Here is a 15,065-nt window from a genome sequence, read left to right as displayed (position 1 = left end):
ACTTAGAAAAATGCACTTTAGTGCATTTTTCTAAGTTGTATGTTACACACACACATGTCCTTTGGACATGTGTGTGCGCAACATCAGCCTACATTTACATTTCAGGGGTGCTACAGGGTGTCCTTTGGACACCCCTGGCACCCTTGCCATTGCATCCTTATTTGCGATTAGCAAATTGCTAATCGGAAATAATTAATGACTCCCCATTCATTCCTATGGGCCTTTAGGCCTTTAGGCCCATAGGAATGAATGGGGAGTCATTCCTTATTTGCGATTAGCAATTTGCTAATCGCAAATAAGGAAGCTGTAGAAATCGCAAATAAAATTGCGATTTCTACATGAATCCCGTTTTGCGAGTCTTTAATAGCGATTCCTTAATAATCGCTATTAAGGACTCGCAAAACGGGACAATGATGAATCTGGGGGTAAGTCCGTGAGTCTGAAAATGGTGTCTTTTATTTTAATCAGTGTTATTTTATGGGGTTGTCTATCATAGGCATGACTCAATAGGTTTCGATTCAAAGCTCCACATTTCATACCAGATGTCAAAATGTTTATTCTATGCCACTGGGTTAAAAAAAAAAGAAGTGTAACATGAAATAAAACACACATCCGGTAGCCCAAACAGAAAGCAAAGAATACTCATGCCCACATCACACTACACACGAAGCATACATTTCTGTCACCTAGTTCCACATTTGTACGCATGGTGGCAGCCAGCCTCCATTCTCATATATATCTCATAGTGGCTGAGTCAAAATTTCTCGAACAATGTCTTGGACAAACATTTTTTATTTGAAAATAGCAGAAGAAAGGACATTAAATGCATATCGGGGCTAGGTTCCTCTACGACCGCAAAGTTTGACAACCCCCTGAAACAAGCATTTACAATGCAATGGTTTCGCCTTTGGAAAAATTAGAGCTATTGGCATTGTAAATGACAACATTTGTATTTATGTGTTGGTTTTGAAAACAGATAAATAAATGGCATTGTCATTTACATTGCCAATAGCTTAATCTCTGCAGTCACTCTGCAGTCCCTAGCACTCCATAGCACTCCCTAGTCACTCTGCACTCCCTAGCACTCCCTAGTCAGTCTGCACTCCCTAGCACTCCCTAGTCACTCTGCACTCCCTAGCACTTCCTAGTCACTCTGCACTCCCTAGCACTCCCTAGTCACTCTGCACTCCCTATTCACTCTGCACTCCCTCGCACTCCCTTGCACTCTGCACTCCCTTGCACTCCCTAGCAGTCCCTAGTCACTCTGCACTCCCTAGTCACTCTGCACTCCCTAGTCACTCTGCACTCCCTAGCACTCCCTAGCACTCTGTAGTCATTGACATTGATCCGGCAAATGATCAAAACATGGCGTCGAAAACAAAAAAAATAACATCCGCCCACAGTCGCATGACGTGCGTTCCGGGCGGGCACACAGACAGCGGGAGGGGCCGGTGCGCAACCCCACGTAAAGCGCTAGGATTCAAAGAAAGGATTTGTCACCCGCTACAGAAGAGCTGGTGAGTGACTCCTCAACTACCTTACAACATCTGTCTGTGCACCCTTGTCTCCCAACTTTACTCAATCAAAGCTCATTGAAATCCGTAGGGCCTCGTTTCTGATTATACTCGACTGCATTTAGTGTTTCCTCACACAGCACTTTAAGAACCACTAGACTGCTTCTAGGCGCTTGCTGACCAAAAAAGCACTGTGGAGCTCATTGGGATTGTTCTAGCCAGAGAAATTCTATAAGGAGCTGCTCGAGGACCGCGGCTAAATTTGGCACGTGGATATCACGAAATAAGTGAAATTTAGATTTGCATTTCAGCCAATTTTAGCTGCCCAGTTTAGAACTGTGGCCGTGCTGCTATGACAGTATTCTTATGGGAGACTCGTCTTCCCCATACCGACCACTTCTGCATGTATATTTTGCGTGTACTTTAAACAGCACCACCTTTTTTATGCGTGTACGTTGTGAGTTTTATGTAGCGCCGCGTGAACTGCGCTCCCAAAGCGCACGTGAATATTCCAGCAGGGCACAGGCACTGTGAACGCATGCCAGGTACATTTAATTGTAAGTTGTTCACTTAGTGCAAGGCAAGGCAAGTAAGAGCGGCGCTACTCAAGGTTGGAAGTATAGGCACTGATAAGGTGGGCTGGGCTTGTCTTTGCTGTTCCAGAGAGATCCAGCCCTGGCCCAATAACCCTGCCGGCTCTCTAACTGGGGATGGCGCGTGGCAGCAGAGGCTGTGTGGGATACTGCTGTGCTTTTACCAGAGATATACTGCCAGTTTCACGTGCACATACAAACTTCGCCAACCTAGAAATTAACACAAATGGTCGCATGTTGGAAGAGTGAGCGGCGGAAGTTTTCTTGGTTTAATTTAATTTTGGCCGGACCCCTGCCTATCAGCATATATTTTTTGTTAATATATATATACACCTCTAGACCTCGGATAGCCGCTCTTGCATCTGCAGTGCACGTAACCCTGGTGCCTCATTGCAGGTTTTAGAGCCCAGATGTACATGTATATTGGTCCTCTCAGCTCTGTGCCCGCACTGTGAGACTAGCTGCGTCTGTGTACCTGCAGCGCCAACAGATGCACCGTTGTGAGGCGCTATGTGCTCTGCGCCAGTCTGTCCCCAGAAGCAGGGCAGGGCAGAAGCAGTCAGTCATGCTGCCGATGCCCGTGTACCCCCGGGGAAGACACTAATTTGGGTGGGAGCACCGAACCCCTCTCATTACATATCTAGCACTTGTGGGATGTCGGTTCTGCAGAGAAAGTTCCCCTGCCCGTGAGTAAGGAAGGTAAGTGGCCGGGGGTGTTATGTTCATTAAGGTGAGGGGGATCTGGAGGGGGCGCATTTTGTCTAATGTGCATAGATCCAGGGCCAGGTGAGAACGAGCGTGTTGGGCTCATCCCCAGGACTGAGACGCACAGAGAGTGAGGTTTGGCCCGCCTGTGTCCCGCGTGAAGGGCGGGAGTACTGCGAGCAGGACTCACCCTGATCATACTCCAAATTCTCCTGCTCTGGAATGCGCCTCCCTCCCTCTGGCTGCCCCGCTCCTTGCGCTGCTCTCCAAGGCACAGGAAAAGAAGAAGAGAGAGCGAAAAAGTTTTCAACAACCGCGGACCGGGGCAGGCTGGGGAAGAGAGGCCTTCTCTGGGCACGGGGCAGCTTGGAGCCTGGAGGTAACGAGCATCCCGGGACCCCGGCTGTACAGGATCAGAAGGGAGCAATGGTAAGCAGCCGGAGGGGGGCTGGCAGGGAGGCACACTCCCCTGGCCCGCTCGCCCGATCTCACCCTGTTTCTCCTTTACAGGCTGCCTGAACGCGCTGCTGCTGCTGTCTTTACAAGAGGAATAATCTATTCGGCCTCCCTGGCCGTCCGCATAGCGCCCAGAGGCTGCGGGGAGGCATGAGGGGATAATCGGTGGGTTGTAGAGTTTCAATCCCCACTGGCCTGAACATGGTGGGGGCTTTCCTTGGGTTGGTGGGGCGGGCTGGCACACGGACAGCGGGAGGGGGGCGGGCGGGCACACAGACAGCGGGAGGGGGGGTGGGCAGGCACACGGACAGCGGGAGGGGGGGCGGGCAGGCACACGGACAGCGGGAGGGGGGCGGGAACGGGCAAACGGACAGCGGGAGGGGGGCGCACTCACCTGGACATTGATCCGGCAAATGATCAAAACATGGCGTCGAAAAAAAAAAAAATAACATCTGCCCACCGCCGCAATGACGCACGAAAATGGGCGGGATGAGTAAAAATCTCGGGAACGCCCACGAATTTGCTCGGGGAATGAGTGACGCATCTCTGTTCCAATGGCTAGCCTCCATTTATGGAGCTAGCCAATGGGACAGAGGCGGAACGAAGCCCCATACTTGTAAACAAAAGTTTTTCGCCTTCGCGAAAGTCTGCTTGCGCAGCCTTTCGGCGAGGCGAAACCTAAAAAGGAAGAGGAATACTAATTGCAATAGACAGTGGTTCAGCCAGCTATTTTCTTTAAACTACCTGATGATTGTGCACTTCTCTGGACTCTAGGTAGTCAAAAGAATGATAGTGAAATACCTGCTACCAAGAAGATGCCAGATCTACAGCAGATTGTTTATAAAGCGCGGTATGAGAACTCAAACGTATTTAGGCTGCAACACAGAGGGGAAATAACTTGACTTAATCAACTGAGTTAAGGAAGATTCACTGGAAACGAGGCTCCATATCATGGGGAACGGTTGTACAGTAGAGCAGACCACATGGAAGGATAGGGAAGGGACGAAAGGAAAGGAAAAAAGGAGAGGAGGGAGATATAGAAGACAATATTGGTGATAAGAGAGGTGAGGGGCAGAAGTAAAACCAGAGGAAGGAGCGAAACAAAACACTATAAAACGGGTGTGACTGTAAAGATGAAAAGAAAGAAGGGGATCAGGACAGTGAACGAGAGACAAGGATGACAGCAAGAGAAAGTGACAGAAAAAGAGCAAGTATAAGAAGAAATTGATTTAGGGATCCATTCTTGCAAATTTGCTAATGACTACAATAGGCTTTGGGGGCAGCCGACCGTAGCGAGGTGTGCCCTCCGGGGATATTGGGAGAATAGATCAACCCAGGGTACTTATGGGCTATAATTTTCAAATTTGAAGCCCAATATTTAAACAGTCATTTTAAGGTAACAGCCACCATTTTGGGAAGGTGACACGGTGGCCGGAGCGTAGAGAGTAACATTTCGACTTGAGGTGAATTACATATTAGTTAGGTTACATCACAGACATGAAAGATGCACGTGTGAGAGAAGCCATGCGACTGCTAGCAGCGGCAGGTTGCATTGATCTCTGAGTACCCAACATGTGAGTGTGTCGCAGCCTGACCGGCGCGTCTGGTAGCAAGCGAAGTGGCTTCAGTGGTCCTCGCATGTTCGCCACCGTACAGTTTCCAGGGTGGAGGCGATGAGGGCAAAGGTAGGCACCCAGGGCTACTCAAGAGGCAGGAGTATGGCGCCTGTGTCTGCGCAAGGTGTGCACAAAATGCCCAGTAGAATTGCCTATGATCTTGAGCCCGACCAGCGAGGATTAGCTTCAGCATTCACGTAGATGTCCTGATAAAAGTGGCAAATTTCACATGTCCATGAGGTCAGCCATGCTGTCTAATTGTCCCATGCTTAGGGTGTCTCTCCTCTGGTAGGTCAATCTGATATCTTTAATTACAGATAACGTTTTTATAACATACCTCCATAAGGAACTGGCCTAAGTAAACGGCTCTTCACTCAGAGCTAGTAATGAACACCTACATACACAGCTCTGTGCACATAACATGGGTATTTTACATCACACTTATGTGCATATTTTATGTGCAGGAAGGGTCACCTTCCTGCACATAAACAATCTTCCCCTACAATGCAGTCACCCTTGCACTGTGGTGCAAGGGTGCCTGTGTTGGCACTAGGCAGCTAAAATTAGCGCCAGCACGGGCGACACTCAGGGCAGCACCGGATCCTTGTAAATACAGTGCAGCCCTGCGTTTGGAAGTGGTGGAGCGCAGCATTAAGCCAAGGTGGCTAACGTCCCGCTCCACCACTTTCTCATAAATAAACCCCAAGGTGAGCATGAAGGAGTTAGTCGTTTTCCATTTTGAAAACCAGACGAGTCAATTGGATAATGCAATACGAATTGTAGTGGCCAACCCTGCAAAGCACACATTACTACCTACTTACACTATGTACAATTTGCAACAGTAGTACTATTGTCCACCCAGCACGACACTCATTTTATCAACCTCAGAAGGAAGAAAGCACAAGCCAAATGTATAGTTTGCAAAAAACACCACAAATCTCAGCGGCAGGTGCATGTGGAAGAGGTGTGGCGCAGCGGCCAGGGTGCCTGACCAAGGACCACGGGGTTCACTGTTCGATCCCCGATGCTGGTGGCAGGTTAGCCCAGCACCATGTGACTCTGGGCAATAGCTCGCTTAATCTTGCCGAGGGCCCTCAGCGCCGGGACACCTCTCCGGAGGTAGCTGTGCGCTTTACAAATGCTGGTATTTCATTTCATTTCATTAAACCATTGAGTTAACTTGCACGCCTTAAAAAAGTAAAACTACATTTTCCCTTCAACCTTAACTTTTGAGTGAAATAAATAACTCCTGAACATCCTGTTGGTGGAATCCAATGTCCTTACTGAGATGTGGAGAAACACACCTCTCAACGTTTTTTTCCCAAATCTGTACATGTGATCGCTCTGTTGCTTTCTCTATGAGTAACATTACGATGTCAGAGAAACTGACTGCAACAGAGATGGTTATGCATGTTGTAAGTATGACAAATATGAGGTATTTGTGTCAAATGATGAGCCTGCAGTCATGGCTAACGAATGAATAGTAATCTGTAAGGCCTTTCCTTTGTGAGAGGTGCTACGTCATGAATTGATAGTTAACAGAGCTGGGGGCATAGAGCGGCTTGTGAAGGGATGTATGACATTACAACGCATGCTTTTACATCGCATGCTTTTACATCGCCGTTTTTACAACGCATGCTGTTACAACGCATAGCGCTTTGGGGTGCTGGATAGTGAATAGTTTAATTTACTATTCCAACTCCAGTCCCCGTGGATAGTAGGGAAGGTGTTGGATAGTAAATTAAATCTGTTTCCTATCCTAGAGCGCCCCCTGCGCAATGCGTTGTAATGTTTGCGTAGTAAAAGTTGCGATGTAAAAGCACTGCGTGGTAAAAGTTGCGTTGTAAAGGATGTTTCCCCTTGTGAAGCCATGGTAAGCGATCCCCAGCTTAGCACGCGGACTCTTAGATACCAATCCACAGACCTATGATTCCACAATGCTTTTCATCTGAATGATAGCTGTTGGCGCTGATGAGGCAGCCGACTTACCCGTTGCTGCTTCAGTTTGGTCTCCACCTGCCTGACGCTGTCGGTCTCGCGCGGCTCGTGGTTAGGGATGACTGAAAGCCAGTGGTCGAGGTCATCGTAGCCACCTCGGTAGCTTGAGTAGGAGGTTTTCGCTTTCTGCAGGCTCTGCGACCTACCAGAGGGACAGCAAAAGGCCATCAATTTCATGTTTGGGGCTGAGCAAATACTACACATCACTGCTGCTCAATTCAGGGACTTTTTAAGATACCGTAATAATATATTATATATACATTAGTGGGATGCAGAAAGGGTACAGTGGGGGCTGATCAAATACAAGGTAGATTTTAGTTGGGGGCGGGGTGGAGTCAATGTAGGTTTCTATGGAACGTATTATTTATGAGGTGTACATTTGATAGAATACTTTGGGATCAAATCGATGGTTAGGCTGTTAATCAAACGGTTAACACCATTAATGAGGTTCAAAGTTGTACAGCTGTTATTACAAACGTTATTGGTATAAGTATGTTTTATATGGGATTGTCAATTCAAGTGCCTTCCACCAATTACGTGAATGTTAGTTAAACATTTGAAAAATAGTATTCTTCAAAACATGGTGTTGTCATTTTTAAAAAAATACATGTTTTTGTGTAAAACGACACATTATGTTATTGGAATGTTAAGAGATCCATTGAGCACAGTTGAATTATGGACTACCAATAATGGCCTGTAGCTCCAATATTTCAATATTTGTCTTTCTGTTTGTCTTTCTATTTAATTTAGAACATTCTGCTCACAGTAGGCAGAATGTTCCAAAAGCAGTAAAAAGCTTCTGCCTCATGCTTTTGGGTTGTCAAAGGCCCTCACCCTCGATAAAGGCCTGAGCCGCAATAAATCTGATAAAGGACCTTTACCATATGGAATAGCCCTCATCCGTATGTTATATGGCTATACAAGGTCAATAATCGCTCAAGTAGCTTAATCTAACTACATATGAGGTGAAAAACAGGCACATAACCTCACTTTCCGCCAAATGGTGAAAAGTGTAAGGGAAATGTTCCTCTATTTTTGTTACTGACAAGGAGAAAAATAAATTCAAATTGTCTAAATATCTGATCAGTTTCATGCAACTTTGGGATTGCTGAGCTGGGGCTGGTACCATTTGTGCTTAGTACAGAGGCTGTGCAAATAAGGAATGAGGCAAAACATATACTGAGACAACCAAGTGTACAAGACATTCTTACTGGTTAGAAAGGGTAAAAATGTCTGATGCTGAATAGTTTTGAATAGACCCCCCCCCCTTGATGCAGATTACCCTGTTTGCTCAGCTGGTTGCTCGGTTTGCGTGGACGCTTATAAAAAGACATTCGATGATGTAATGTGTATGTCTCTAATTGTAAACTTTAAGGGTACCTTTGACTATTATATAAGCTTTCTTTAGGAAGTGGTTGTGCTTGGTAACTGGTGTGTGTACTGAGGGTTCTGACCTGTTCTGGATCTGCTGGTTGAGGTTGTCATAGCGTTGACCAAGTTTCTTGACCTCAGATTCCTCGCGGTCAATGTCAGGGCAGTGCTCTTGGAAGCGGCTGGCCAGATCACTGCAGGTTTTCTTGCTTTTCTGGAAGTTTTGTTCAGCCTGTGTGAGAATGCCCTTTTTGGACTGGAGCTCAGAGGCGATAGTCTTTGAGCAGGTCAATGGAAAGAAAGGAGGGAGATAAAAAGATGGAGGGGAGTGAGAGAATTAGAAGAGGTGCTACAAATCGGTCTACTCAGAGCAAGTTTCAAACTTACAATAACTTGGTAACTGTTTCCTCTGAAAAATAGGAACTGTGCCTTAAAGTTCGGGTAATGAAGTCAGGAATTGGTATCTGGAGCAGAGCAGGAGACTCCAAGCAAGTGGTAAGCCACCATGGTTAGTATGCAGTGTCTGCAAATCACCTCTCGTTTTGTCAAGATAGTCATCATCATAAGGAAATTGTTACTTACCCTGTAAGCGTCTGTTCGTGGCATGTAGTACTGTAGACTCGCATGCAGTACATACTCCTGCCATCTAGTGTTGGGCCCAGAAGTGTGCAAGATATTTTTCTTCGAAGAAGTCTTCTTGACTCACAATGTGGTGTGACTCTACCTCTTGCTGGTAGTGCGCATGGGCATCGGCTCCATTGTTAGATTGTTTTTCACACGACGGCTGAAGATGGAGATGGACCAAAGGGATACAGGAGTGACAGGGATGGCCATGCAGGAAAAGTATTAATGATCACTGCAACAGCCCGAGGCTTCCACAAAAGAGGGTGGGCGCATTTAAATCTACAGCACTACATGCCACGAATAGATGCTTAGAAGGTAAGTAACATTTTCAGTGTGGCTGCAGATATACAAGCTGTGCTTAGAATGTAAAGCAGTCCTCTCATACATGAGCCTGTGAGTATTGCACTACACTGAAAAAGCACAGCCTGGCCAACATTGGCTAATTGGTGTGCTAGAAGATCCACATAATAGTTTTTGGTTCAAGTATGTGGGCAAGACCAGGTAGCAGCTTTGCAGATGCCAGATATGGGAATGGTCCACAGAACGGCCATAGAGGCCCCCTATTTGTGTGTTGAAGTGGTTCTTGGAGGAATAGGCAAAGCCCTCTTGGAATGCCACATTTAGATACATTAGGCTATGCCTGATTTTGAGAGAGCACACTCTTTATGGGGTTTAGAAAAGGCAACGAAAAGCAGCCGTTTTTTTTAAAGGGTTTTATTCTATCTATATAGTACATTAAGGCTCGCTTAAATTCTAATGAATGTGGAGCCCGTTCTGCAATGGAGTCAGGTTGGGGAAAGAAAACCGGGAGTTGTATAGACTGGTTTAAGTTGGTGGGTGAGACCATCTTAGGGAAAAATTTAGGGTTAGTGCGAAAGACCATCCTATCCCCGTGAACCTCAAAGAAAGGTTCTTGCTACGTTAAAGCCTGGAACTCACCCACACGTCTGAGTGAGGTGAACACAACAAGAAAAGCCATCTTCCAGGAGAGGAATTGAAATGGGTAGGAATGGAGGGGCTTCAAGGGAGGAACCAAAGTCTTGTGAGCACAATATTGAGATTCCACACTGGGTCTGGGGGGATCTGTGAAGGAATAAGCCCTTGGAGAACCTCCATAAAAGCTTTGATCACTGGAATCCTGAAGAGGGATATGTGTTGTCCATTTTAAAGATAGGCAGCCACTGCAGCAAAGTGGAGTTGGATGGAGGTGAACGCTAGTCCACAGGCCAGTAGCTATAGGAGGTAGCAGACACTGTCCTGGATGCTAGCTTCCAAGGAATGAATGTGTTTCGATAGGCAGTAGTCAACAAACAGTTTCCATTTAGCAGCGTAGCAGGCGCGAGTAGTAGCCCTGTGTGCTTCATTCAGAATATTCATGCATTCCAGAAGTAGGTTGAGATAACTTACTTTAAGACTTCAGGAGCCAGATCACAAGATTGAGCCTCCTGGGGTCATGGTGTCTGAATTCTCCATGGTTCTACATGAGAAGATACGCCTGCTGGGGATCCTCTCATGCGGAACTGTGGAAAGCTCGTTGAGTGTGGTGAATCAAGACTGTCTGCCCCAGGTGTGAGCCACTAGGATGAGGGTGAGAGAGGTTTGCCAAAGCCTCGGAACCACAAAAGGAAGGAGAAGGAGAGGTGGAAAAGCATAGGCAAATATCCCTGATCAGTTCATCCATGGTGCATTGTCCATGGACTGTGGGTTTTGAAATCTGGAGGCGAAGTTCGGGCATTTTGAATTTTTTGCCATGGTGAAGTGGTCCATGTCTCGAAATCCCCATCGCTGGATGTACAAGAGGAGGAATCATGGGTGGAGTTCCAACTCATGGACTTGTTGCTGTGTCCAGCTAAGGAGGTGTGGAAAGTCATTGTCCACTCCTGGAAGGTACTTCACAACAGATGGATCCAGTTGCAGAAAGCCCAGCGCCAAATAGTCTGGGCTAGTTGTGAGAGCTGGGGAGATAAAGTACATCCCTGTTTCTGTAGGTACAACATAGTTGTCATGTTGTATGTCCGGATCAGGAATACCTTGCCCACAATGTGACAAAGGAAGGCCTTCATCGCTAGATGGATGGTTAGGAACTCTAGATAGTTGATGTGGAGACCCCAGTGTCTGGGTTTCTAATGGCCTTGAACAATTAGGTCCTATAAATGCGTATCCCACCGCGTGACGGATGTGTTTGTTGTAATGGTATTCTGCTGACCTAGGTTGAGAAAAGGCCGACCCTGCAACAAATTGTTGGTTTTCCACGACTGCAGAAAGCGATAGGTGCGGTAGTCAATGCTAGATCGTCCCAATGGTCCCCCGCGTGAGTCCATTGATGCGTTAAGCATTCTTCTGGCGGCCGTATGTGTAATCTGGCATGGGGGATTATGTCAATGCAGGAGGCCATCATTCTGAGGAGGAGCAAGACTGTCTGTACTGTGAGCTGTTAGCCTGGCTGAAAAATAGGGAGCAATGCATGGAAGGACTGCACCCTTGCAGGGCTGGGATAGGCCATGCACAATTCTGAATTGAGGACTGCCCCCAGATAGAGTTGAATCTGAAGGGGTTGAAAGTGTGACTTGGAGGCATTGATGGTAAACTCCAGATCGTATAAGAGATTTATTTGTGCCTGGAGGTGTACACGGCACAGTTACTGTATTGCGCTCTTTGTTAGACAATCGTCCAGGTAAGGGAATACATGGATGACCTGTTGACACAGGTGCATGGCTACCGCTGCAAGATATTTTGTAAACACTTGAGGTGCGGTGGTGACCCCGAATGGCAGCACCTTAAACTGACAGTGTTTGCCACAAACTGGAGGTAGCAACAATGCACTGGATGAATCGGGATGTGGAAGTAGGCGTCTTTGAGATCAAGTGCTACCAAAGAGGTCGCCTTGCTGTAGCAGTGGAATGACATCTTGAACAGTGACCATGTAGAACTGATCTGACAGGATGCATTCATTGAGGGGCAGGAGTGTGGCATTTAATAAAGTAATGACTTGCCCATGGGGCAGATTGCTTTATAAATCTATTTGTCCTGTAACAAAATCTACTTGCCCTTTTCGTGCCATGTAGTACAGCGACAAAGTATGACAGCAATCTCATTAAATAGGAGCTCTGATGTTGCCTTTCTGAGTATGCGAGGGTTCATACTAAAGTAGTTTGAATTCTAGCAATTCCCTTATTTTGCAACCCTTCCGCACATCTACATACTGAGGCTGAAGGTAGCGGTAAGCAATGATTCCAGGGTTGGAATGCCCTTTCGAGTCTGTGCAAACCTGCTAACTTGCATGTTTTAAGAGTTTTCACCAGATCTTCTCTAATCTGTTCCCATACTGAGAAAGGCTGGAAATTTACTTCTGACAATGGAAGATATATAACATCTTCCAAAGTTGGGAAAAAAGTAGTTGGAGGGAAAGTGAACTTGTTAACGCTATATAGATTTTCACAAGAGCAAATCTACACATGCATATTTACTCGTGCTAAAATGCAGTTCGCAAATATTGTCTAGTAGTACAATTTCTTGGCCTACTTCTGTATATTCTTGTGAATTCATGACATTCATAAATCTGCACTAATGCAACATCATATACCATGGAAGCACTTTTTAGACTTTCTTTAATAATTGGGCCCTTAATTAGGTCTAGCGTTAACCAAGACCGTTTGTGTTTATTAAAATTCAGTCTTGCTCTCTATAGGCTGGCTTCATTGAGAGTGACAGAATTCTGCTCTTTCACAAGGAGCAAATAGGCACACAAAATAGTTTTGTTCAGTGCCAGGAACTACTGTGGTAATGTGTGCTTTTTGAGACCCAAAAATATTTTTGCTTTTTGTCTATATTTTTTATAATGGTGAAGGCCTGGCAGCTCCAACAACAAAGACATTTTATAAAAACCATGCCAATACAAGATACGCATTGAAAAAATCAAAAGGCTGATCACCAAGGACCTCATGGTAGGAGGTAGTGTCATCTGGCAGGGAGGGAAGGGCATAATAGAGATCAGGGTACGCATCTCCTGGAGGGTCCCCATCATAAGAATCATACTGTGGGGGCATTTAAAATGGGTCCCCTGTCCTGTGATTTCCATTGTCAGTGTGGTGACTCCTGTGGCGTGGGAGGAAGGGGGTCAGCAAGGAGAGAAGGTGGGTAAGGTGAGGGCTGAGGCCGAGAGAGGAAGGATAGGTGACTGAGGCTGTGGAAGAGGACTGGTAGTCTTCATGTGCCACTTCTGCTGCTTAGGTGGTGGGGAAGCTCAAGAGCCTCCTTGAAGCTGGGATGCCTCTTAGATGTCTGTGTGGAGGATGCTGGTGGCTGGGCAAGGATCTGTCCAATGTGAAGATGTATTATAATGTGCAGCTGGCAGTTATTGAGTTCATCCTGCAGCTTCGTGAGGCTAGGTTCCACAGAGCTGACAGAGGATGCCGGATTCGCCACTGAGAATTTCAGTGCTGTTGCATGGGTCATTGGTGCTGAGTGAGTCTTTGATGCTGAAGGCTTTCGTTCCAAAGGGCGTTCCGGTTCCAAGGAGGAGGCAGTTAGAGCCGAGTGCATCTGCTTCAAAATCTTCTTCGACACTGAGCCATAGCTAGGCATGGTGTCCGAAGCGGATGTTCGATTGCTGACCATGTCCAGAAGGCAGTGGTGGCCTGGAAGCCTGTTTCTGAGCTTTGAGAGCAGCTGTCTGGCCCTAGAGGAGGGGAAGGGGGGGGGGGGGTAAGCTACTCAGATTGAGTGCGGTTTTGAGGGTGTTGAGGAAGACAGACCATATTCACGACCAGTTGAGGGGGAGGAAGGTCTTCAATCTTCAGGTCAGGTGAGGTGGCATCCTCCTCTGCTTCTGACGGCTCTGGTAGTTGATCGTCCTCAAGGTCCTCGATGCCAAAGAGGTCTGGTGTGTCAGCTCCGCTTCTGTGCCTCATTTCCAAGTGATGAGCCCGGCTGTCTTGGAGAGTCTTTTTGGAATGGAAGGAGCAGCAGGCATTACAGGAGGCCTCAAAGAGCTCATGCAAGAGGCAGAGGTTACAGACCTGTTAGAAATCGTCCCAGAGGTATTTAGCACGACAACAAGACAGTAGCGAAAAGGTGTCTGTTATGTCATAGGCAAGGCATGGCGATCACAGAGCAAACAGACGAGGGAGGCCCAGAAGGGCGAGACCACTCCAGGGGGGGTTCGAAGTTGGTCTGATTCCCGCACCGAACGAAGCTGCGCGCAATGAGGCAATGCTAGAAAAAGAGGGCGCAATAGCACACAATACCAATGGAAGGGAGAGGAACTGAAGAGAACATTGAGAATGGATCAATCCAGAGCTCGGTAACACATGTCCAAACCCAACAGCGGAATGAAAATAATCTAACTATGGAGTTGATGCCTACATGCATTTCTAGCAAGAGGTGGAGTCACACTACTACCTTATGACTCGAGAAGACTTCTTTGAAGAAAAACAACATGCACACATGCAGACCCAACACTAGATGGCAGAAGTATGCACAGCATGTGTATCTACAGCCAAACATGCTTCATACCAATATTTTATTGAATTAGTTTATTCACTGCATATTGAGTGGTCTGAGGCATAACTTACACAGTTAGCAATGTGACTGGGTGAGTGCGAGAGGAGGGGAAAAGTGGGCTTACTCCTTTTTTCCATGCATTCATAGTAAGTGCTCTATTGCACATCAAGTTATTGGTTTTGGAGGTGGCTGTTTCATTTTTGATCCAAATATCTCAGCCCATGCCACCAATATCAGTTAACGTACGGAGACCACAGACACAAGGTAATGCCTAAATAAATGACATCCACCCTGGACAATCTATTCCCCTTTCCATGGTTAGGTTTGGATCTATTAAAGAACTGACCCAAGCTTGCCTTGTCTTGTCAGTGGTTGGGATACGTTTTGTTGAAACAGTTGCTTGAGCTCACAGTAAGTGCTCCATGCTATATGAAACAAACTATACATTTATACAACCCAATATAACCCAATGGTCACTTACCACCAGCTCTTGCTGTTTTTTCTCCACAGAGCGCAGATCTTCTGGGACTGTGTCCTCCTGAGCCAAGCGGTTCTCATATGAGGACAGCAGATCCTTGCCTTCTTTCAGGCTGCTCTCCAGGCGGTTTGCCCCTTCCACCCTGTAAGTACAAAAAGAGTTAGGAAATTCTGCGATATCCAAATTACAAAGAGGCATTCCCTACTTA

The 15,065-nt window shown here is 46.6% G+C and overlaps 1 protein-coding gene across 5 annotated transcripts in view; it reads right to left on the bottom strand.

The window, feature by feature from the left end:
• PPL (periplakin) overlaps positions 1-15,065 on the bottom strand; it is a 465,062-nt gene that overhangs the window by 14,212 nt on the left and 435,785 nt on the right. For all 5 annotated transcript variants that reach the window (XM_078662907.1, XM_078662909.1, XM_078662905.1 and 2 more), the window contains 3 exons: positions 14,861-14,999; positions 8,337-8,530; positions 6,874-7,024 (listed from right to left, as the gene is read on the bottom strand). In XM_078662907.1, coding sequence (XP_078519033.1) covers positions 6,874-7,024; positions 8,337-8,530; positions 14,861-14,999 — 484 coding nt within the window. The remainder of the gene's footprint in view (positions 1-6,873; positions 7,025-8,336; positions 8,531-14,860; positions 15,000-15,065) is intronic.

Source organism: Lissotriton helveticus, chromosome 10 (assembly GCF_964261635.1).
Source record: "Lissotriton helveticus chromosome 10, aLisHel1.1, whole genome shotgun sequence".
Taxonomy (NCBI): domain Eukaryota; kingdom Metazoa; phylum Chordata; class Amphibia; order Caudata; family Salamandridae; genus Lissotriton; species Lissotriton helveticus.
This window is presented reverse-complemented; position numbering and strand designations above follow the sequence as displayed.